Raw genomic sequence first — 25627 nt, 5'->3', positions numbered from 1 at the left:
CAGAGGCAACTGGAGCAGAAGGTAGGACGTGGATTTATTCAGCTTTTTTCAAGTACCTTATTAAATATATATTGACAGCTCATTATTTGTCGCGGTTAAATTGGTGTAAACTCTGAATTTACATTAAATCTGTGAGGTCAATTTCCTCATCTGCGTGTTACAGATGAAATTATCCGTATATTACCTTTCAGGAGTAAGTTGCCAAATAGTCTTAAGGTTTTATTATTCCAGTTCTTAATGGCTGTGCTACGAATAGCTGCTGAGGCTTGATATATGTTGAATGACTGACTAGATGCAAAGGATTTAAAAACAAGTGTTTGAGACAGTAAAGCGCAGAGTAGTTTGGGTGCCCTATTTTACCTCTCCTATAGGTCAGCTGCGGGTGTCAAGATGGGTTGAGGGAGGAGAGCCCCTGCACCCCGCTCCAACAAAGGGCCAGCAGCGCGGGCTCCTCGGAACGCTCCAGACGACCACCCAGGCGCCTCGTTCACCCTGGCTTTCCTTGGCTCTGCAACGCGGCCCGCGCGCTCGCGTCCCGGCGGATTGGAGCCATGGAAAGGGCACCGGGCGCCTTTAAATGCTAATGAGAGCCCAGGGCCCGACTCCCAAGCCAAGTTTCCCCACCCTCTCCCCTCGCCCGCCCTTCCCTCCCGGGCCGGTGCGCCGCCTAGAAAAACTTGTGCGGGGCCATTTTTGGGGCAGTAAGATCGAGCGAGGAGCCCAAGAGCGAGCGCGCAGCCCAAAGCTCGAGCCGCCTCCGCCGCGCGACCCCACCTCGGCCGCCGCCGCCTGCGCCGCGAGATCCGCCCCGGCCTCCCCGAGAGCGAGCCCGGGCCGCCGCGACCACCAGCCGCGCTAACCGCCGACCAACCGCCACCGAGGCGCCTGAGCGAGAGCAGAGGAGGAGGAGGCATGAGCGAGGCGGGCGAGGCCACCACCACCACCACCACCACCCTCCCGCAGGCTCCGACGGAGGCGGCCGCCGCGGCTCCCCAGGACCCCGCGCCCAAGAGCCCGGTGGGCAGCGGTGCGCCCCAGGCCGCGGCCCCGGCGCCCGCCGCCCACGTCGCAGGAAACCCGGGTGGGGACGCGGCCCCCGCAGCCACGGGTACCGCGGCCGCCACCTCTTTAGCCACCGCCGCCGGCAGCGAAGAAGCGGAGAAAAAAGTTCTCGGTGAGTCAGGCCGGGGAGGGCAGGGGATGCAGTAGTGGGGCGGGCCCGGCCGGCCGCGGAGCACGTGTGGGCAGCTCGCGCTACATCTCCCACCCGGGCTGGAGACGCTGACAGCACGGGGTCCCCGGGGGTCTCCGCGTCCCCAGTTCCGGCCGCCGCTGGCCGCCTCCCTTGCTGGCGCTCCCAGGTGAGCGCGCTGCGCCCTGCGCTCCTCGCCGCCGCGTGCACCTACCTTCTGGTTCCGGGCCAGAAAGTTTAGGTCTTAACTTCTGTCTACCAGACGGGCACTGTTGCGGATGGCCGTGTTGGAAAATGCCTGCGTTTGGAGAGGAAAAGAGAGGCGGTCTGGGAGAGGGGACCTTGGGTAGAGATGGATGTGGACGTAGGGGAAGGACGGACACGTGGGCCTGGCACTTTGGGTCCTTGCTTGGGATCTGGGAAAGGAGAGCATTCCTTTGGGGAAGAGGAAGGCGCTAGAAGGAAACGGGGAGGGAAAGATAGAAAAGCTTCTTGCCAGAAAGGGTCGGGTGTCTGTCCCTGACGCCCTTCCCACATGGGCATGGGAAAGACGCCATGCTCCTGTCGGCTCCATGCCAGCAAAGAGGTGTTGCAATCGTCTCCGGGAAACTTGGATCTTAGTCCCACGTCCTCCTCCCCCTCTCTGTGCCCACTGCTGCAAACAGCCATTCAGTGTCCACCAATGGCTACACGCTTCCCTCTTCCCGGACTGTGGGAACGCACGTGGTGTAGCAGCTGAAAAAACTTCGTCGGAAGTAGGAGTATGACGTTAGTTCAAAACATTGTTACCTTGGCACTTGTAACCTAGGAAGGGAAACAGGAAGATGAAATGTTCAGATTTGGAGGGGAGCAGTGGATGGAAAGGGTTTCTGTGATGGTTGTTGGTTTAGTCACGTAACTTAAGCGTTCTGTTCTTAAGTAACGCCCTGTGTGAGTTCTTAAACGCTTGCAAAGCAGGTGGGTGGTGAATAACCTCCCTAAAGGGTGTGTGTCCATATCGTTCACTCTTTTAAACAGGAACACAGGAATGTTAACAGATGGTGTAGGATGCTTCGGAGACATTTTCACTATTTGGGGTGCGGCATGTTTGTCTGATCTCTCTGAGCCCTACTTCCCCTTTGGGAAGAAAGTTGAGGGAACAATGTGAGAAAAGTGTAACACCTTTCAATATTCCCCACCTTGAGAGGACTATTTTCCTCTTTTTTTTCCAGGGCTTTTACTAAGTCCCTACCAAACAACATGGTGATTGTAACCTGTGTAGGTTAAGAAACAAAATAGGCCTCATTTTACTGGACTAAAAGTTACTTAAATCTAGTCAGTAGTACATTGTGATGTTGTTTCTAGCAAATATTTATTGGAACACTTTCTGCCAGATGTCTGAGAGAGACAACCTTGTGTTCTCCAAAGCACTGTTAAGATAACATTCTTAATGATACCTTATTTTTGTAGAAAACTTTTGCGGTTTTTCACTTAATCCTGTACTCAGTTCTGAGATTGGGAAAGCAGATACTACTATCTTAAAGATGAGGGAAACAGATAAATGATGGTTGATTTCCTTAACCAGCTGCCTCTGCAGATCCCTGGTGATGAGTCTGATGACTTTTATCTTTCCACTCTTACTGCATCTCTCTAAAAATGAAGGACAGCCGTTTCTACATGACGCCTCAACACTGTTTGTCTCTGTCTAGTGTGTCCTGCCATCCCCTTTCCTTTGCCAAGCAAACACATGGATGCCTAAGATGTGCTAGGCACAGTGCTGACTAAAATGGGTATGTTCTAGTATTTGCAAATGGGCTTAACTTGAGTTTATAGGCACATAGACCAGGAAAAATTGTTTTCACGAGTGCAAAAAAATTTTCCTTCTGATAAATATTATGGAAATCTATGGTGTTCCTCCCCAAACCTTCCCCTTAGTGTATATGTAGTAGGTTTATGGTTTAAAGCAAGAAGTGGGAATGAATTTGATCATATAAAGTCCTCAGAGAAGTATTTGTGGAATTACAAAACTTTTTTTTAAACTACATTGGAGAGTAAAAATAACCTTCAGCCTGGATTGAGGCTAGCCCTGAGAATTATTTATCATCTTTTCCTCGTATTATTAGTTTTGCCTTTTTAATCAAGATTATTCCATCAACAATGCTAGATATTAAAAAACAGTTCCAGTCTTTATATTTTCCCAGGTAATTAATTTTTTGGGCAAATAAAAAGAGGCACTAAAAGCATATTATTTGGAATATTGCCTGACTTAAATGCATATGCATGTATCAAAAACGGGCCTCTTCTGTGTACATTTACATATAAAACATCAACTGTTTTTTTTGTCCTTTGCCTTGCTGCTCCAATTAGAGTGGCCTCAAGCGTAAGATTGCCTGGGTTTGATCTCTCCTTTGGAGAGATGAGAGATCTTTGGAATTAAAGCTGGAGAATGCCTAATCAATGTAGACTGCATAACTTTGGAGATATAAAGACATGTTTTTTGTTTTTGTTTTTCTTTCCCCCCCACAAAGAGAGCTAAAGTATTTTCCCAAGTGTATCAGTCTAGCAAAATTCAGAACTAACCCTGCCTACAACAGAGCGAGTCCTAATTACTATTTTAGTTTTGAATTTAAAAGTGAAGCCTTATTGTTTATCCTTGGAAATTATAAACTTTGTATTTTATGAAGAGACAGCATGGATTGATGTTAATAATTACTTTCATTCTCTACTGAGCCTTTTTTCTTTATTTTGTCTTTAAGGTAATCTATTATCAGGTTTCCTGTTTCATTAAGTCTAGATAATTGCTTTTTGCACTTCCTGAATTTAGACAGGGACATTTCCTAGAAGTACTGAATTTGTCATTCACGATTGATTCCAAAGATCATATATGAAATAGTTGAGATAAATATAAACCTACAAAATACAAGTTACATGAAGTTTTATTTTGTTTAGATTCCTTCTCTTAATTCTGCTAAAACCAGGCATTGTAGAGAAGTGGTCCTGTTCATGAGGTAGAGACAGCGATCACAGTAAAGAGGGGGATTTTATGGAAAATGCTTAAGTTTGATTCGCACAACTGTAGAGAGCAAGGTAAACAGAGAAACAAACCCAAATTCATCATGTGGTTTGAAAAGACCTGTTATATCATGTCTCAGGGTGGTAAGTACCGAACTGGATTGAGACAGCAGCAGTTCTATTATTATTCTTGACTCCTCTGATGGGCTCCCATTTGGCAACTGGACAAGTTGCTTTACGTCTTTCTAGAGTGCCTGTTAACAAGGAGCTACCATGTTTCTCATTCAAGTTTGCCTAATATTTCGAAGTATGAAAGTGATGTATTAAGGTCTTTCACTCTTTTATTGTAGCCCCTCTTTTGAACTTACAACATTTGTCTAGCTTAAAACTTGTAACATTCTTCTTGAACATTTTTTTTTCCTTCAGTGTTTCTCAATTTTAATGATTACAGAATTGTATAGACATAATCACTGCTTATCTTGTGACTTTCCTGAAAAGTTGAATAAGGAAGAAAGGTTTAGTCTTCTGAAAAGTGCTTCCTTAGACTATCTTGGCTTGCTCCATTTTCTTTTTCTAATGTATTTTGGAATTAAGCTTTTAATGGTTTCTTTAGGTATGTTTAGGCTTTGTCTAATGTTATCAAGATCTTAGTGATATGAGCTTTATCTCTTTGTAGGTCAGATACTAATTTATCTGCTTAATCCTATTTTAGCCACCAAAGTCCTTGGCACTGTCAAATGGTTCAACGTCAGAAATGGATATGGATTTATAAATCGGTATGTGTGTGTGTATTTGCATGTTTTAAATTATACTTATATTGTGGCACTAACAGTTATAAATCCCTTATCATACTTCATTAATGGCTTATATAATTTTTTTAGGTTTCTAAGCACTGTAATGTTCTTATTTCTAAGCTACTGGTTGTTAAATATTACTTAAAATACATTTGCAGGACACTAATAAATAACTTATTTCGTAAAGTCTAGTCATTAAGGAAAAAGAGGAGGAGGGGATAAAATCAGAAATGGGAAGGGCCTTAGGATAAATGAGACAATATCCATAATTTCACAGATGGAGAAATGGAGTCTTAGACTGGTTAAGCTGCTTTCCTAAGGTCACCCAACTAGTCAGTACTTGAGCTGGATCTTTAACCCACTTCTGGTCCAGTCCTATGTAGAAACTAAACTGTGGCCGCTTTTAACCATACAGGAATGAGAACACAACTACAAGATGTTGGGAGTGTATTCTGAGGTTTTTACATGATATCGACATTTTCTTTGCTTTCCCACCCTTTCTTAAAGTTCCTCCAATTTCTTGTCTCCTTTGGTGGGGTGGGGGTGGGGGACTGTTTTAAGTTTCAGTGTAAGGAGAGCCTAGTTCACAGCTGTGCCCTGTCCTTTTAACTGTCTTGCTTTGCTTTTGCTGGGAGGAAAATCTAAGGCTCTGATTACACACCATGTGATTCAGAAAGAGACAGAGGAAGGGGATGTTTCTGTATGTTGAGTCTATGAGCTTGGATCTAAGCACTGTGGCAATGTGGAAGAAGAAGGTGGGTGGCTTGTGGAGTTAGAAATGTTTAACAAGGATTGATTTTAGGTGTCTGAATTGAGTGTAGAAAATAAGTGAAAATATATGTTGTGTTTTGAGGACTTGGGATTTAAATTAATAACACATAGGTTCTTTTAAGTTTTTCCACATACCTACTACCTTTAATTGTGAGCTTTTTGTCTTTCAACAGAAATGACACCAAAGAAGATGTATTTGTACATCAGGTAAGAGGGATTATAAATATTACATTTGCTATGTGAGGAGGGGGTATGTAATCTTCTGTCATCCCTTTCCCAAAAGTAAGTCCTGTGGATTATTATTTTAATCTAAACTCTTTCTGTGATTTATTTTGCAACAAGAGCTCAGTTCCACATTTTAAGATTGGCAAATAATTTCTTCTGTCCTGTCATATTAACTGTTTTCAAATAGTTTTATTTTTGCAGTTTTATAAAGCAATATTTGGTTAGACCACTTTCTAATTTTTAAAGACTTTGAGTCCTTAGGCAAAAAAAAAAGTCTGTTTCCATATTAGCATCCTGTTCTCCTGATGTGGTTCTTCCTTAGTGTTTGCCTGGAGCCAATCTGGCTTCTGCCTGGGTAAGTGTTGGTTAAAGCTCTTCTGTCAGAGCAGCTCTCAATTGAAGTAAATAGCACAGAGAAGCAGATAGTAAGATGAGAAAACTTCCAGTTTCCAGGGTAGCCCTCACTCTTGTTAAATGAGGCATGTTAGGACATATCCAGGTCAAAAGATGCAAATTCCCTTAGATTTGCAGGAAACAGAGGCAATGGGTAAGATATGGAGCTTCTCTGCTATTGGTGCCTCAGTTTTTCTTTGCTTTGATAGCCTAGGATGTTATTTATTTTGTTACTAATATATCCTAGACTTCCTTTATAAAATAGGCTAAGAGAAGGAATACTATCCTTGGTGTTCTTTTTATTTAGTTTTCAGTGAATTGTCTGAAATATGTGTTCTCAGAGGATAACAGTAAGGAAGATAGAGCAGCAGGTACTAATGCCAGCCCGTTCTCTTGCAATGCAGAAGTCCAGAATACATCTGATTTTCTGTGTTTTTGTTTCCTTCTGTTTAGGTTTGTGTGTGTATTGGAGTGGCAGTAGGAGTTGGAGAGAGTGGTATCTAGCTATGGTTTCTATTGTTTATATTTCTACTTGACTGGATATATCTCAGTTGTACCTAGATAATTTGAGTAGATTTATTTTGTTGAGATACAGTGACTTTTAGGGTCATAATAGAGTTGTTTATAATACTTGGAGGTTTGAGGTTAATAGACCTTTTGGGGTAAGAATGCTGAAGACTGCTAGAGGTAAAGATCCTCAGAAGTTGCTGTATTGGTGGCTGGCTTTATTAGCCTGTGAGTATATGACCCGATTCCAGCCCCCGTGAGGTTGTGTGGTGAGTCACCTCAGTGTGTTGAGGCCTGCCCAGTTTAACAGGAAAAAGGGAGAGAGCCGGCAGGGAGGGGCTGTTTTTGGAATGGCTGAATGTTCATGCTGCGTGCGCATATATCCTGTCCTGAACTGCCTTTTTTCCTCTATGGGTGAGGTCTCTGCTCTATTGGCTCACTATTTCTTTTCCCTCCTACTCGGAGTTAGGGGATGGGCTGGATTACACATGCTTAATCGCTTTGTAAAATAAGGTTGACCTAGTTCCATAGAAACTCAAGCCCCTTTAACTGTTTAGAGATACCAGCCAAAGAAATGGAAATGCATTGCAGGAATTATTTTCTGCCTTCATTGATTGAAAAAGAGAGAACAGTACCTATTCATAAGGAGATATTTAGATGTAGATGTTTAATGAAGAATAGCATCTTCACTAACCTTTTAATGTATTATAGGAAACATAGGATTTGTTGACATATGAATTGTGTGATGGGAGAAATGTTGAATAAATATCATATAGGTAGACTACAGGGATATGAATTCCCTCTCCTCCACTTCCCCCATCATCCCTGGGGCTGTTACATTTGTGACTTCAGATAAATCACTTTAACTGTTAGCCTCTTGTTAACTCATCTACAAAATGGGAGGGAGGAGGGGGGAGGCCAGATTATTGCTAATACATTCTGATTCTTGAGACAATTTTGTTTACTCTATCAGAAATAGTTATCCCCTTGGCATTTTAATTTTTTTTCTTTATCACTGCCTCCTTTCCCCCTCAAGCCTAGCTCACATTTTAAAAATCGCTATTGAAGTGAGTAGTTTCTGTTGTCTACAGGCACCTCTATCCCTAAAATACGTGTTTGTGTGTGTATGTAAGATCTCACAAAAGCATTTTTTTGCCCTTGCTGATGGAGCTACAGCTTCATCTTTGGTTTGAGGTAATTAATACAGCTAATATGATCAGGTGATCAGCCTGGGACAGTAGTGTGTAGTCACTGCACATACTGCAATTATAGGAAAAACATGTTTTGTTTAATCTACCTGTCAAGATGAATAGCACAAATCAAGAAAGTAATGTGGAATATAGTTTTATAGTGGTTTTTTTGTTGTTTTAGAGCTCCAAGTTAGTGGGAGAATGATGGAAAAATAATAATTGATCAACAGTTTCTTCAGGTTCACTCTAGTGTACTTGAAAGCAATGACATCTCTGGCCAATATTGAAATACACTTTGAATAAAATTTTCTATTCTCTTTACTTCAAATAAAATTTTTTGTTCTCTTTCCAGACTGCCATCAAGAAGAATAACCCACGGAAATATCTGCGCAGTGTAGGAGATGGAGAAACTGTAGAGTTTGATGTGGTTGAAGGAGAGAAGGTGAGAGGAAATTGTGGTTGGGTATCAAAGTGCTGGCACATAGTTTTGTTGCACAGTAAATTGTCTGTCAGCCCCTTATTAATTGACATGACTTTGGAATTTTTGTACAATAGCAGGAAGTGACTTTTATACAGAATCTTTTTTTTTTAGATGGAGTCTCCCTCTGTTGCCCAGGCTGGAGTGCATTGGTGCGATCTTGGTTCACTGCAGCTTCCGCCATCCAGGTTCAAGTAGCTGGGATTACAGGCACCCACCGCCACGCCCGGCTAATTTTTGTATTTTTAGTAGAGACGGGGTTTCGCCATGTTGGCCAGGCTGGTCTTGAAACTCCTGACTTTAGGTGATCCACCTGTGTCGGCCTCCCAAAGTATTGGGATTACAGGTGTGAGCCACCGCCCCCAGCCAGCAGAAATATTTAAACATTCTGCAATAAAGATACTTTAATTCTTATTTAATAAGTGATCGACTCTGATTATGGAAAGAAAACCTCATTTCTCAATTTAAAAATAACTTTTATTTTTGTACCAAAGGTATGTATTTTGAAATGCAGATTAAAATTTAACTATCTTATTATTACAACTGCTTTGCAGCTGGGCGCGGTGGCCCACACCTGTAATTCCAGCACTTTGGGATGCCGAGGCGGGCGGATCTCCTGGGATCAGGAGTTCGAGACCAGCCTGGCCAACATGGTGAAACCCGTCTCTACTAAAATTACAAAAATATCTGATTGTGGTCGCACGCCTGTAATTCTGGTTACTTAGGAGGCTGAGGCAGGAGAATTGCTTGAACCAAGGAGGTGGAGTCTGTACCTCTGAGACATTGCACTCCAGCCTGGGTGACAGAGCAAGATTCTGTTTCAAAAACTAAAAGAAAAGAAAAAAAAAAAAACTGCTTTGGGGCAGAAGATTTCTTTTATCAAAGTAAAGTTTTCAGGCTGACTTGTAAGCACTTCTACCTACAAATAGTACATGGTAAAGTATATTTTAATCTCAATAAAAGGAAATTGAAATTGAATATTAATCATTTTGTTTTCTGTTTGGTTTGGATTTTGGGAAGCTGAAGGTATCCTGATAGACCCTAAAATAGCTTTGTTCAGGTGAATTGAATCCAAGAAGTTGAGGGATTATCCTGAAGACTAGCTACAGAAGTTTTTAATACTGTTATATATTTAATTCCATGTCAGTAGTATCCTTTATGCTTTGTGTTTAGTCTGTTATAGATATTAGTAAAACAATGTTGAGTTAGATTAAAAACATGCTAAAACTATATATAGCACAACTGCCATGGCAGGTAGTCGTGGCAGCTGAATTAGAAATTAACTGAATGAATGACAGGTTAACTCCCTGTATGTGTTCCTCCCACGTACACATATACCATTCCATAGTTCATGTTCCTAATGGCTCTCAAACCATTGTGTTTTAAAAGAAAACACTTCATTTCATTTGATGCAGAAATTTAAGTGATTATCTTTACCAGTGTGATCTCCGGGGTATCTTGTAAGTCTTTCAGATTTCCAGGTCACTCACCGGCACATGCCGGTCTGTGAGGATCTCTGATATCCCGTCCAATTTTTAAAAAATTGTTTTGGGTTGATTTTTCTTCTGTATGTTTTCAGAACTTGGGGTTTTACAAATTGATGTAGGGTGTGAAATACTTTCTCTGAAATCTTCTTGGTCTACATTTTTTTTTACATTTTTGAAACATTATCCATTTGTCCATATGAGAATAAGAATTCTAAATCTGTTTCAAGGATAGTCTAAAGAAGGAAAGTGTAAAGAAGGACTACATGTGTGGCGAATGTTATTCATCAAAGACCCTTTCTTCTTGTTGCTGCCAAAATGGGAGAAGTTTCACTCAGTACCTTTGTGCTGGACAGAGAATCACGTGAGCCCATGAATAGGGATTCTCTTGGTACCTCCTAGACTAACATAGGTTTCAACACATTCTAGGAAAGTAACAGTATCTCAGATATTTCCCATTGAGGAATAGTCTTCCTGGTCTAGCATTACTTCTACTTTGACAGTTGTATATTTGCTAGTTTGTTCTTTAAAGAGGTTACACATTGCTTTTGTGATTGGCATAACTAGACAAGAAAGCAAAGCTCAGGTTGTGGGAGCACACAAGCCATACATGTTTAAATCAGGTTGTGAAGTGCCTTGCTCACTTTGTTTAAAACCTAGATCTGTTTTTAAACTCACAGTGTGAATTCTTAGTATGTTCTGCCAGTCTTACACTCTTGCAGTCCAAGGCTGTTTTGTGAGTTAGCTTATGTTCTTTTTAATTTTGAGGCCATCTTTTTCTTTTCTTCTCAGGGTGCAGAAGCTGCCAATGTGACTGGCCCGGATGGAGTTCCTGTGGAAGGGAGTCGTTACGCTGCTGATCGGCGCCGTTACAGACGTGGCTACTATGGAAGGCGCCGTGGCCCTCCCCGGAATGTACGTTGCTTCTGTTACTTACCAGTGATTGAGAAATTCTTCATGCATGGAATTAAGTGTATGTACTTGGAGCAGATAAATGCCTTGTCTTCTCCTGGAGACAAATGATTTAAGTGATTTTTATTTTTTCTTTAGAGGAAATTTTTATCTTATTTTTTAAAATGTTTATTATTTATTTCCATAGGTTTTTGGGAAACCGGTGGTGATTAGTTACATGCATAAGTTCTTTAGTGGTGATTTCTGAGATTTTGGTGCACCCATCACTGGAGCAGTATACACGGTACTCTAAAGGGGAAATTTTAGTGCTCAAAATTTTTAAAGAGCCACTGGTCTCGTTAGAAACTTGCCATTCAGAAGTTGTATCAGTCAGGATATATTTGGCTACAAGTAATAGACATTTAATTATCTTGGAACAGGAAGACTTAAGGGAGACAGTGCTGAGGTTTTAACAAGGTTTCTCTTCATTTGGCTCTTTTTTCTGGCCAGAACCTAGTCACACATTCACTGGCAAAGAGGAATGCAGTTTCCATCATTGACTTAACCTTGTTGTTCATTCCTTGGTGCCGACACTGTTGACCTCTAAGAAAATAAAAATTTCGTTGGTGAAAGAATGGGAAATAACTTGTGAATAGGCAATAAAAGTGCAGGCCAGGGAACTATTAACTAATTTGCCTTGGTTAAGAGGCTGTTTTATTTAGCATAGCATTTTTCCATTATTTCAAAGGAAAGAAGCAATAAGTGATTCTGTGGATTTTTAGTTCTTTAGATTGGTTTCAATGCAGGGGAAAGAGTGTGTAAGCAAATCTGGCTGGAGCTTTCTTGGGAGGCTCAGTTTATAGGAGTATTCTCAAGGCACCCAAAACGGACCCGGTATATTTGTGGTCATGAGGAACTTACTAGATTTGAATCAGTTCTTGGTGTTTCTAGAATTAGAACCAGGTACTGGCACATGGAAGAAAACTCCGAATGTTTGTCAGCACAGGATTGTGACTACCTATCTCATCCAAAGAAAAACGCAACAGAATTAAATATCTGCAGATTGAGAATGACCTATCTTTATGTTTTGATAGATTTACATCTTTCTGTTTACCTAACTGCTTTTCCTCTTTTCTCTACCATCATCACACCCTGCCCAAATTAATTCTGTCAGATTCCTTAGGACTTCGCACTTGTTTCTTTGTTTTTGCTTATCTTATTTGATTTTTAATAAGCTATGAGGGGGTAGCTAGGAAAGAGCTGCTATAGCGTTTCCTACATGTTCTCTTTCAAGTTCATCAGAGTTACAGAGCTCTAACTGTGATTATTTTGACTCCTAGGTTAAATTCAAAAGTAAAAGTGGTAGAAAAACATTCAGTGAAAAATTTTTCTTAAAGACTTCCCCTCCAAAACCTGAAAATTCTAAAGTTATGCATATAAAAGATATTTAGAAACAAAATTGTTAAAACGCTTAAGAAACAAAATTATTAAAACTCATAAGTGTAGATAGACATAAATGAGCTTTTTTGTCATAATGTCTAAGTCCCAACAACTTGTTCAGTATCTCTCAAAAGAGCATGTTCAGCAGTGCTGGTGCCATTATTATGCTTTGTAAAACTCTTAAAAGATTTGATTGTGTGAAATGCAAAAGAGAAAGATAAGCCTAAGAAGAAAAACAGTTTATGTTGTCTCACACTTAGTATTTTGGTAAGCATTTTCTGTGCAAATAAACATTTACATAATTGTGAATCTCATCTTTGGTAGAGGTTTTATGAAGAGTGGAAAGGCTTGTTTTTTTTGAAGTTACACTAGTTGAGGCTTTTTTGGAGGGAGAGTTTGGTTGCACATGTGGACTTGTTCTGGAAGGGTCCAAAGCTTAAATACACTCCTGTAAAAAAAGTAATGGGTCATTATTTTGCTTTTTTTATTTATTCATTTTAAAATCTAGTTACTTCCCATTAAAGACAATTGCACATCCCCTTTAAAGTCAGACATGAAATCACATAGTCTTTGTAGGATGTTTGGTTTTTTAAAATGTAAAATGGTAATATATGATATAATTTAGAGGAAAAATATAAAATGAATCAGTAATTTCCTTTGTTAATAAGTTCTGTATTTAGAAACCTCCAGGATTAGGGCTTATTACCATCAGAGTATGGTTAAAGCTTTACTCTTAAACATATAAAGGGAGTCATGCCATAGGTCAGTGGTTCTCACACTTCTTGGATTTGGGATCTGTTTATATGCTTACATGTTATTGAGGATCCTAGAGCTTTTGTCAATGTGTATTTATATTAATATTATATTAGAAAGTAAAATTTAAAGTATGTATTTAAAGTAACTATATGTTCATGAAAATAACAGTATTTATGGAAAAAAACTATTTAAATTGAAAAGAGTGGTATTGCTTTATACTTTTGCAGATCTCTGATGTATGGTTTAATAGAAGATAGCTGGATTCTCACATCTGTTTCTGCATTCAGTCTGCTGAGAGACCACATGTCATTGTAGCCCTTGGGAGACCATATACTTCTGAGAGAATGCCTGGGAAAGGCAAATAGCATCTTAGTAATATTATGGCAATAGTTTGACCTCGCTGACCCCCTGGAAGTTTTCAGAGATCCCATCCACACTTTACAGACTGTTGTAGGAAGAATACCACTTGGGTCAAATATGTTGGTAACATCATAAAATGTATTCTTTTTTGGCTTTTCCCTGACATTGCCTCAGTGGATGGTAAATCCTGGGAGACATGCATTTGATGGAGCTAAACATTATAAGCTTTGCAGATACTCTTTGGGTGGTGGGTTAGCTGATACAAGTTCTAATTAGATGAATATTAAATTGATTGTAGATTGATTGCTCTTGCTTTTCTGCTTCTTGGTATTTTATCTGCACAGATCTACTCTAATCTTAATGTAGTTTATCCCAGGAAATCACATGATAATCTGGGTTAAATGCATTTTGTCTGTATAATGGAAAGGATTATTGCTTTGGGGAGATTTTCTTTTGGTGATACTCATCCTAAATGGTGTTCTTTGGTTCTTTCCTTGCTAAAACTTCTTCTGAATCTCTGTTTCTTTGCTTCGCTAGTACGCTGGGGAGGAGGAGGAGGAAGGGAGCGGCAGCAGTGAAGGATTTGACCCCCCTGCCACTGATAGGCAGTTCTCTGGGGCCCGGAATCAGCTGCGCCGCCCCCAGTATCGCCCTCAGTACCGGCAGCGGCGGTTCCCGCCTTACCACGTGGGACAGACCTTTGACCGTCGCTCACGGGTCTTACCCCATCCCAACAGAATACAGGTAAAATTGCAACTGAGACTTCTCTTCAGCAATCCTCACCCTTCCGTCCTTCTCTGCCTCCTCTTCCTCCTCCTCCTCCAACACCAGCTGCAGAAACCTTGCTTATGGCTTCCTGATGCTACAAAAGCTTGAGGCAAGGCCTTCAGTCTGCTTTTTCAAAGCAGTCATTCCGGTAACATTTCTAAAAGCAAAACCACGTGTTCCATGCCTATAATAGGGAACCCTCCTGGCTAAAGTTTCTAGTTGATAGAAGAATGAAAAAATAATTAAGGTAACAAGACAGGTGGAGTGTGTAAGAGCTTGGACTCTGAAGTCAGGCTTAATTTGAATCCTGTTTCTGCTACTTACTTGTGAGGTTTTGAGTAAACCAAGTTTTAGATTAAGTTCATCCATTAAATGGGGGCATTAAATGCCTGCACCATAGGGTTGTGATGGTTAAATATAAAGGATTTAGCAAAAGATGCCTACAGCATCCATAACGTTTATAAAGTATTAGATTTAAATGAGATTGTGCTGATTTTTAAAGGCAACCTACCAGAATGGAGGTTGTTGATTATTGATTCTGCTTTTTTACTGCAAAATATTAGTACAGCTGTTGTTTGTTTTGTGCTTAATAAACTTTACATCAACTTTGCAGTTCCTGAGGAACTTGGAAAACTAGGGATAGGTCATCATTTTTGTTATCACTAGCCACAACTTTTTTCTCCTTAGTGTCCTTGGGGTTTCTTTTTTTCCCCCCCACTAGATGTTTTGACTGAACATTATGTTCAGTCTGTTCTTTGCTACCCTTCTCCTGTCCCATCATGCATGACTGTGTTCTTTCTTGTTTTTTTTTCCTTCTACTCTTCAACAGCTGCCCCTGACAAATGTGCTAAAAATAACAAGTAGACTTACATATATGGAGAGATTGGGTACATGAGACATAGTAGCTTTAGGGCAGCACTCGGGGCTTCTAGGAAACAAGGACAGGAAAAGTCAGTGAGATTGTAATATGCACTTATTTTTAGTGTCTTAATAGTGCTTTCCTGAAATACTCCTCCTTAGTGTTTGGCGTATACAACATATGTCATGTTTGCTGAAAGCGTGGTGGTTCTTTTTCATGTCTTTTGAAATAAAATGTATTTCACCTTAGGAATTGAAGTTTCAGAGCAAAGTCATTCCTTAGTGCCACGTAAAACATGATGCACAGAAGCTAATCGAAAGCTCCTTTTGAACATGTACACTACTTATTCCCGTAACCTAACTACATTTAGTTGTGGACTGAATGACTGACTTTCCTACCTATTCCATGTCAGAAGTAAAAGTTGTCTTGATCCTTTAAACAGTATTTTTAAATAATCTGTATAATATCTACTAGTTCCCTGACTAAGTAGTCTGATTGAGCCAGTCAAGATCATCAAAAGAAAATTCCTAAAGCTCTCATCCATATATCTAAGCTACTTCAAAGTTGTCAGTGTGATGTCTTAAAAATATATAGATGGATCTCTAGGATGGTAAAATTACTGAGATCAAATAGAAAAGTCTTTGCCAACATTTTCTATTACAGTGCTATGAAATGTATTGGGCATAATAGAAAAAAATAGGAATATATGGGCCTGTGGTATTTGCCTTATGCAAGGACATAATATAGCATGATTTATTAGTGACTGAATGACTTCCATTTTTAAAGAAAATAGTTCTGTAGATTTGAAAATTAAGTAGAATCATTCACTGAGCTACTAGGTACTTGTTGTCTGAGAAAATAATTATATGATGGAGGGAAGGGAGCAACATTGTGGCATCTGCCAAGTGACAGATATTTGGAATTGGTTCTTCAGTTCTCTCTATAGCCTGAGGGAAAGAGTGGTTTCCATATTTTTTGTTATTGTCACAAATGAAGGAATTTGATTATTTTTAAAAATCAGCAGCTTTTATTTTACATGGACAAGAAGTGGTAGAACTTAATTTTAATTCATTTTGTTCATGTCACCCAGTCTTTCTGCCAGACTCTCATCCTTTATACACGTTAATTGCTGTTTCTGTCAGTCTTTTTTTGTGACTCACAGTTTCTAAGGAAGAAATGGCCGAGCTTACTTAGGAAACTAAAGAGAGGCTCATGATGGGGATGATGTGAGTGAAGCGGGGGAGGGTATGAGGTGAGATCTCAGGGGAGGTCAGTCATGCTGGTAGACCACTGTAAAGACTTGACCTACTGTAAATGTGATGAGAAGCCAGTAAAGGGATCTCAACAGTAAAGAAACATTTAAGAGATTATTGGACTGTTTTGTTGGGACTAGACCACAGAAGGCAAGAGTTAAAAGGAGGGAGAACAGCTGCTGTAATCTTCTCAGTAGAGAGATGAACATGGGCTGTTTTAGAGAAGCTGTCAGTGCAAGGTCTCATTAAATGGTTAGATTTGGAAGATGTTTTAAGCATATAGAGGTGTCGTCATTTCATGATGGATTGAATGAGGAGTATGAGGAATGGCAATGTATTGTATGAGGAGTAAATAATACCTCTGTAGTTTTGATTTAAACAAATATGGGAATATTGAAGAAGATTGGGTTTGGAGGGAAAGGTGAAAATTCTTTGGAGGTCTTTTTCTCATAGTAAATTCACGTACAAGCGGAGGTGTTAAGTAGGCAGAAAAAACAGAGGGAAGAGGTAGGAAGTGGCTGGAGGATGGAAGGTGTAGCCTTAGATACAGTGGTTGACAGCGTTTTGGGGAGTTCATTAAGTTGTAGTTGAGAAGAGACCTAAATGGAGCAAGGGATCAAGTCCATCAGGTCCCAGGAAAAGCGTGAATGGGAGTCTGAAGGGGAGAAATGGGATTGTAAATAATGATTTGGAGTTTTTTTTAATTTCTTTTTATTTATTTATGTATTTTTTTGAGATGGTGTCTTGCTCTGTCGCCCAGGCTGGAGTGCAGTGGCATGATCTCACCTCACTGCAAGCTCCGCCTCCCAGGTTCACGCCATTCTCCTGCCTCAGCCTCCCGAGTAGCTGGGACTACAGGTGCCCGCCACCACGCCCGGCTAATTTTTTTTTTTTTTTTTTAAATTTTTTATTTTTAGTAGAGATGGGGTTTCACTGTGTTAGCCTGGATGGTTTCAATCTCCTGACTTTGTGATCCGCCCGCCTCAGCCTCCCAAAATGCTGGGATTACAGGCGTGAGCCATATTTAAAGCCATAGGGGCAGGATGAGATTAACTATAAGGTGAGTGTAGGTGGAAATAGGATTCCAGGATCAAGTTCTGGGACTCACCAACAGTTAAAGATTAGGAAGATGAGGATTGTCTAACAAAGGACAATGAGAAGGAGCAGCCAAGGAGAACGTATTTCAAGAATGAAATGTGTTAAATGCTTGTTGATAAGTAGAGGAGATTGAGCTGAGAATTGATTATTAGATTTGGTAACTTGGAGGTTAGTGGTTTGGTGAAGACAAAAGTTTAAATAGAATGAACTTAAGAAACAGCAAAGGGTGGGAAGAGGAGACATATCCCCCATTGAGGTTTCTGTAGTGGTGGTCATGGTGTTTGGTTTTTCTTTAGTATGTATGTCTATAAAGAAATGGGGTAGTAGCTAGAAGAAGATACGAGAGCAGAGCAAGATGTTTGCGTGATTTGATTTGCTTTTTACAATGCAGAGTTGCCCCAGTCTCTCCCTTACCCCTTATCTCACCAACAACTTATAAAGCCATTAGATGGGCAGATCAAGGTAGGCATGTGTGTTTGACATACACGCACATACATACACATACATAGACACACATATATATGTAACATTGTGTGTATATGTGTTCCATAGTTCTGTCTATTAAGTTCCTGAAAGCAGTGATACCTTAGTAACAGCATTGAGCATACCTGTCCCCCAATTTTTTGTTTTTAAATAACATTCTCAAACAAAAAGAATTCCCTTTGGAGAAATGGCTGATTTCAGAGCTGGGACAGAGAAAGTACAATATGAGCCTGGAACATCATGTTGTGCCAGAAAGGGAAGAAGTACTCCAAGAATGTTGGAAACATGTCAAAAGGATAGGAGCCAGCTTGAAGGGGTTCCCGTTGGCCAGTAATGATAGTAACAGATTACAACTCATTGAATAAAATAGAAAACCATGAGTCCATAAAAATATAAATAAATAAACCAATATATTGAAAAATATGATAAGGAATAGTATATTTATACACTTTGTAAGTACTTCCTCACATAGGACTCATTAATTACAAAGAAGGAAAGAGTGAACTTACAGAGGAGGACCCTGGTGGCAGGTAACCACCTTAACCACTTATCAAAGTGAACGTTGTCAGTAATGGCACAAATTGGAACTATATGCCACCTCACAGGATGCAGTGAGGAGAATGCAGTGTCACTTTTGCTGGGGATGCAAAAACAAAATCTAATCATTAGTGAACACCAAATAACCTAAGTTGAGGGATATTTTACAAAATAACTGGTCTGTCATCTTTAAAAAAGCATCAAGGTCATGAAAACCAACATGGTGGCTCATGCCTCTAATTCCAGCACTTTGAAAGGCCTAGCCGGGTGGATCACGAGGTCAAGAGATTGAGATCATCCTGGCGGACATGGTGAAACCCCGTCTGTACTAAAAATACAAAACATTAGCTGGGCATGGTGACACACACCTGTAGTCCCAGCTACTTGGGAGGCTGAGCAGGAGAATCACTTGAACCAGGGAGGCGGAGGTTGCAGTGAGCTAAGTTCACGCCACTGCACTACAGCCTGGCGACAGAGCGAGACTCCATCTCAAATAAATAAATAAATAATTGCTCCAAACAAAAAGATATAACTTACTTCAGTGCATAATTCTAAATGGTGTTTTTGCTATAAAGGGCATCATTGGGACAAATGGTGAAACTCGAATGGGATCTGAGAATTACATGTAACTTTTCTGTAACTTTGTGCTTATTTCAAACTTTTAAGAAACTGAAAAGTATGGGTGCTATTTCACTGGGTATATATGCTTGGATGGAAATGATAGAAAAGGCAAAAATATATAGTGAAGAATAGAGTTAACATGCTGTATCTACTTGATGAGAATAGAGAGGCTGTTGGTTTCAAATATGAGCTTGGATCACTTATCCAGGGTAAGGGGAGACAAGAACATTCTAATGTAAATACAGGGAGCTTGGTAGATTTGCTAGTGAGAATGTGGAAACTGTCTTCTGACTGTGTCTCTTTTCTTGACGAAATATAAAGGACAATATTTGGCTCCTAGGAGGCGGAAGGGATGTTTTGAGATAAGAAAATAAAGTTAAGCTATGGCTTGTATGGTAAAGAATTGCAGGCATTGTTGGTGGGTTTTTGTTTGTTTGTTTTTTAAGTTGTTCTTTCTTCCCCCTGGAAGTAGTACAATAAGTTAATTTTATTCCACTGGCTTAAAGTAACTTTGTTGTAAAGAAAAATAAAAGAGTATTTTATTTAAATAGATGAATGAGATGTATCCGATTTCAAAATGTTAAATTGATGCACGAAAATAAAGTGAGGTGCTCTGGGATTAAGCAAATGACTGTTCTAGTCAGACTAGGTTTGTCTTCCTTTTCAGTCGTTCACAAAGATTTACTCATAAATAGTTTTGTGTTACCGCTGAGAGTGCCTAGCTTTAATGAAGCATTTTATTTTTTACTTCTCAAAAATGTTCTGAACATAGCTATATGCACTGTATCTTATCCCCTGTGCTGTGACACTCACTGTCAGCTCTCATTGCCTCTCCAGGCTGGTGAGATTGGAGAGATGAAGGATGGAGTCCCAGAGGGAGCACAGCTTCAGGGACCGGTTCATCGAAATCCAACTTACCGCCCAAGGTACCGTAGGTATGTGGCATTTTCCACTAATGGCCCATTAAAGGACTTGTGTGCACATCCTTTAATGGTAGAATGAGGACCGTGTGGTTCTGTTTTAATGGACTCATTATATATCTAGAAGATGTGAATGCTTTGATTGCATGCCAGAGTTTTCAGGTGGTGCTGTGACATTTCCCCCCTACTTAATACTAGATTTTTTAGTTATCTCTGTGCCAAAGCATCATTTTGTATTCTGGAACTATAATATGATGTAAATTAATACTTAATTTTTATCAAAATAAATCAGATAAATTATTGGTGGGCAATTCTGTGGTAATGCTGCAAATGGAGGAAGAATTGAGTGTCAGAGGGTGTTTGGGATACTGAATATTGCTCCTTGAGGCAGTCCAGTAGAGGGTTTAAATCAGGGTATAATCAGATCACCTGAATTTATCTTCCTACTCTACAGTTCATTAGATGTATGTTCTTGGACTGCATTGCAGCCTGCACAACAGAGTGAGACCCTGTCTGAAAACAGAGGTATTCTGTAGTTGGGGACTAAAGGTACTAATGCAGCTAAGATAATTAGTGTGGTACCTGATAAAGACCTCAATATGTATTAGATATTATTACCACCATTGAGGTTAATACTAGTGAATGCTGGGTTATTGTATTTGTGCTTTATTCCTTTCGAAGACTGAGTTAGGCTAGACTCCCTCCCTAAGATCCCTTTGAAGCTTTTTATACTATAAGCCTGCCCATTCTTTTATCTTACCCTTTGTGGTAAGTGGGAAAACTACAACTTCCTTCCTGAATGGTGTTTATGCTACCTTGAAATGTGTCAATATGGGTTTATTAAAGGGAGAAAAAGTATATTATACTGGGAAAGGATTCTACCAATGTAATTGTAAAAGGATTGTATCCTTTTTCTTCACAAGGTTCCCTCCAGTTTTAGGCATAATCACGAATGATTAAGTACTAAGGACTTTCAAATAAAAGAGATGGCATAGAAATGTCTTACTGGAACAAAAAGGATGCAGTAGCATGTGTGAGGTTCAGCTTCGTCAGTCCCTAGCTATGTGATCTTGGAAAGTCATAGTTGACCTTTTTTAACCTATAAAAGCAGCACTTTTATACAGCTCAACCGTACACTTTATCGTCTAAACCTCTTGGTTTTCTCGTTATAAATCTCATCCACAGAATTACCATTCAAATTAAATATTTAATTTGAAAACCGACTAGCACAGACTCTGACACATAATATTGTTTCTTTTCATGTTTAATTCCCTTAGTCTCTACTAAATTCTGTTCATGGAAGGCAGATGCCAGACTACTCTTCTTCTCTTTTTTAATTTTCCTATTCTTAGTGCTTATCAAAGGGTCTGATAGGAACAGAGTATGTGTTCAGTATGTGTATGTGCACTGCAAATAGGTATTCAAATGAAAGGGGAAAAGGATGGAAAATGTGTTTTTTTGTTTGTTTTGTTTTTTTTTTTTATTTCATGAAACCTTGATTCCTTCTGCTGCACTGGCCTGTGAATAATTCTAGCAATAAGTACTGATCACTTGACTTTTTTTGTTTGTTTGTTTGTTTTGTTTATTTTGTTTTTTTGAGATGGAGTCTCCGTCTGTTGCCGAGGCTCCAGTGCAGTGCCACAGTCTCTGGTTGCTGCAACCTCTGCTTCATGGATTCAAGCAATTCTCTTGCCTCAGCCTCCCAAGTAGCTGGGATTATAGGCACATGCCACCACACCTGGCTAATTTTTATATTTTTAGCAGAGATGGGGTTTCACCATGTTGGCCAGGCTGGTCTCAAACTCCTGACCTCAAGTGATCCGCCTGCCTCAACCTCCTAAAGTACTGGGATTACAGGGGTGAGCCACCACGCCTGGTCCTGATCACTTCTTAATTTTTAAAAATAAATAAAACCTTATTTTCTGGAGAAGCCCTGTCCCATTGGCACTTGTTCTATTTTGTTCTATTGGCACTTGTTCTCTTTTGTCCTGTGTTCCCTCCAGCAGAGGACCTCCTCGCCCACGACCTGCCCCAGCAGTTGGAGAGGCTGAAGATAAAGAAAATCAGCAAGCCTCCAGTGGTCCAAACCAGCCGTCAGTTCGCCGTGGATACCGGCGTCCCTACAATTACCGGCGTCGCCCGCGTCTTCCTAACGCTCCTTCACAAGATGGCAAAGAGGTCAATCCAACCAGTCAGGGTGGATTGTCTTTAATCATGTCAAACTAGCATTCTAAGAGTGGTTTTATCACATGATAACTTGACACTTAACAAATACAAAAACATTTTGCTCAAGATCTGTATATATAGGGTGTGCCTTGCACATAACACAGACCAAATATTTGAATCCAGTTAACATTCTCTGAAAGAATGACCCATACTAATGGGGATTCAGAGCTCATACATTTAGGGCTCTTCAAATAAGAGAGGCATTAATCGAGAGGAAGCTGCCTCTAAACACGAGTTGAAAGCAGTTGTATGTCACAGACTTCATGGAGAGTAGCGGTATTTAGTTTGCCGTTTGTAAGCTGTTCTTCTATGGTACTAATTTTGTTTTGTTTTTTGTTTTTGTGGGGTTTTGGTTTTGTTTTGTTTTGGTAGAAATGCCAGGGACTGAATGTGGTACTAATTTGTGACTCATACATAAGAGTAATTTTTTGCATGCTAATTTTCCTTTACAGGAAAATTCAAACTTTGAAGAACTTTCAGTCTTGAACTTTCCACTGTCATGTGACTTTATCTGATTTATGGCTTTGTTTTGCATTTTAGGCCAAGGCAGGTGAAGCACCAACTGAGAACCCCGCTCCACCCACCCAGCAGAGCAGTGCTGAGTAACACCAGGCTCCCCAGGTACCTTCACCATCGGCAGGGTAAGCGCTGGGGCAGCCCAGTCTTGAGTTGGTATTTTCTGTTTAGTATTACTGGTTTCTCAACAAGAGTACAAATTAGTCTAAACTAGTTCTGCAGTTCATCTGTGCCAACTCTTTGTCTCTGTTGGGATTCTGTGGCAAGAGTGATTTGGTGGTTAAATATTTCTGGGATTGACCTCATTTTGATAAGCTTTGGTGAGGGTATAAGCATTCAGACGAAGTTGATGATACTCAACTTCTTTTTTCTAGACAGGCAGTTTTTTAACTGCCAGTACCACTTAGGAAAACTGATGCTGAAAGTTGCTAACAAAGGCCTGGTTTTAGTAATCAGAAACAGTTTCAGAACCTGTTAAGTAATCAGAAACAGTAGAATAAACTAAAAGTTTTTTTTCCTTCCCTTTTCGTTTGATAATCAACTTTATTTATTTTGAGGCGGTGCAGCATAATGTATAAGAGCCAAGGTTTTTCTATCCAATGCAGGCTCTACTGCACCTCTCATTTGCTGGGTGATCTTGAGCAGTTTATCCTCTGTCTCAGTACTGTCTGCTACTGGTAAGAATTAGGATACTAATTATATTTACTAGGGTTGTTGCAGGGATTATTAAGTGAAATAACAGGAAGTGTTTACAATAGGGTATGGTAAAGAATAACCTCTCATAAAAGGATAGCTTGTTATTTTCTTGTCATTTTCTACTTTTTTCTGTCTTTTAAAGATCTTGGACATTTTATTTACATAGAAAGGATTGTAGCTAGAAAGATCAACTCAATTATAAGTTCTGGGCTTTTTTTTTCCCTCCTATAACCCTTTTAACTGAGACTTTAGTTCTTATACTTCTTGGTTATCACCCTTTCCATTAGCTTTTAGTTAAGAGAGAGGTTGTAAACTCGGTGTCAATGCTGTTTTTCAAAAATTGTTAACATTTCATAAATGAAGTTTTGGGATTATTATAAGTTCTTGTGTCTTAAGGCCATCTGCTTTTATATCCAATGATGTGGGATTTTAATCAGCCTTTGATTAGGTAGGCATTTGCTATGAGGGCAATATTCTGTTTTATCTTGGGTAGCATGGACAGTCTGTCACAGAAATAAGTTCCCTATTCAAACTTGGAATTAACTGATTTAGAGTAGCATATTAATCATAAAAATGATCATAACCTTTTATGGAGTAACATTATTTCTAGGTATTGTTTCTAAGGAAATAATTTTAAATATTAGGAAAAAATATTTTTACAATTTAGTCTGTCTGACATTTGGTAAGTAGCTAACTAATTGTGGTATTTTCATATTAGGAGATAGGGTGCAGCCACTAAAATGATTTTGAGTATTGTTCATTAGTAATGGTAATTTTCATTTATACAATTTTATAAAATTTTTGCTATTATGTACTGACTTCTGGTTTATAAAAATACTTTATTAAAAAGCGAGAGTTTCCATTTAATTAACATTGCTTACAGATCTATACAAGATGTGTTTGTATTTAGAGCATTTGAAGTACTCTTTTTCTAATTATATGAAAAGCAGATAATTTCTGCCTTTTTATTCTTTTACTCATGATTACTTTGTCGTTCTTTGTAAGTTTGATTTTAATTTTTCCCAGGTGACCTAAAGAATTAGTGACCATTCAGAAATAAAGCAAAAAGCAGGCCACAACCTTACCAACACCAAAGAAACATTCAAGCAATAAAGTGGAAGACAAAGCAAGATTTGGACATTGGAATGTTTACTGTTATTCTTTAAGAAACAACTACAAAAAGAAAATGTCAACAAATTTTTCCAGCAAGCTGAGAACCTGGGAATTCCTGCACAGAAGACAAGAGAGCAGTCTCCCCAGTTTCAGCGACCGCTAGGTTTATATTTTTTTTCCTGGTTTTTACTGTTTTGGTAATATATATATTGAAGAAATATTAATACCGCATGGGGAGAACCCCAACCAAAGAAATCTGAAATATATAGTAAATGCTTTTTTTTCCGTTTTTGTTCATTTTGGATGCTGGTGCTAAACCTCCAAGTGTCATGATTTAAAAAAAAAAAAAATTTATGTCCTTCTTATTTATTTCTAGGATGAGGGGAGGATAACATTTTTGCTTTCTTATGTGACTCTCTTTGAAAATGTGCAGTAAGAAGTTCCTCAAAAATAAAATTTTTACCCTTCAAAGGACAAAATGTTTAATAGGAGTGTATTTTTGCCGACCTTAGCCTGTGTTTGTCTTCTCCACCACTTCTTTTACTTGACTTGATTAGTGGCAAATTCAAAGCCAAATGTAAATTAAATTAATGCTGTTTCACAAATTTAGGCATATAAGCTTGAGATGATAAAAAATTGAATTCCTGTTTAAATGTACAGCTGGAAATTCACAAGTTCATGTCTGAGGTCAGTAGTAGGCATGAATTATTTGGTACTGTCTCTTTGAGTAATCTTCATTCAGTGGGGTGACAAGGGTATACAAGGGAGCTCTTGCCTTTTTGGGTTCATTCACATTTCTCCCCCACTCCCAGCCATGGTGCCCCTAAGTTGAGAAAAACTATAGCAGCTGTCAGTGCTATATAGTTATTTTTCAGATCTGCTGCAACAGTACTTATTGAGTCTAGGTTTGTGGTAAACATTATTCTAGTGGCTAGGACGGAACAAACCAACAAAATACCATTGTTTCAATGACCAGGCACATATAGAAAATAAACAAATACGGAATTTAATTCAGATGGCAATAAGTGCTGTTAAGAAACATAAGACATGGTAGGAGGATAGGGA

The 25627-nt window shown here is 39.5% G+C and overlaps 2 protein-coding genes and 1 long non-coding RNA gene across 8 annotated transcripts in view; 2 read left to right on the top strand and 1 right to left on the bottom strand.

Moving 5' to 3' along the window:
* Positions 1-2956, bottom strand: part of LOC126930797 (uncharacterized) — a 46908-nt gene extending 43952 nt beyond the window's left edge. The window contains exon 1 of the long non-coding RNA XR_007717680.1: positions 1407-2956. This is a non-coding gene — a long non-coding RNA (uncharacterized LOC126930797). The remainder of the gene's footprint in view (positions 1-1406) is intronic.
* Positions 1-25627, top strand: part of MAGOHB (mago homolog B, exon junction complex subunit) — a 1022454-nt gene that overhangs the window by 904031 nt on the left and 92796 nt on the right. The window lies entirely within an intron of this gene.
* YBX3 (Y-box binding protein 3) lies at positions 581-25036 on the top strand. Of its 6 annotated transcripts, none has more exons than XM_050748241.1 (10): positions 581-1174; positions 4896-4959; positions 5922-5955; positions 8416-8505; positions 10818-10940; positions 14010-14216; positions 19929-20017; positions 22018-22189; positions 22778-22878; positions 24476-25036. In XM_050748241.1, exons 1-9 carry the CDS (start codon positions 913-915, stop codon positions 22841-22843), a joined length of 1107 nt encoding a protein of 368 aa, XP_050604198.1. In that variant the 5' UTR covers positions 581-912; the 3' UTR covers positions 22844-22878; positions 24476-25036. The 6 variants fall into 6 exon arrangements, with proteins under 6 accessions (XP_050604198.1, XP_050604197.1, XP_050604196.1 ...); XM_050748240.1 differs by having other exon boundaries at positions 22015-22189; XM_050748239.1 differs by having other exon boundaries at positions 19929-20026.

The sequence above is a fragment of the Macaca thibetana genome, chromosome 11 (genome assembly GCF_024542745.1).
Source record: "Macaca thibetana thibetana isolate TM-01 chromosome 11, ASM2454274v1, whole genome shotgun sequence".
In the NCBI taxonomy this organism is placed as follows: Eukaryota; Metazoa; Chordata; class Mammalia; order Primates; family Cercopithecidae; genus Macaca; species Macaca thibetana.
The sequence above is the reverse complement of the archived record's forward strand: the minus strand, read 5'-3'. Positions and strand labels throughout refer to the sequence as shown.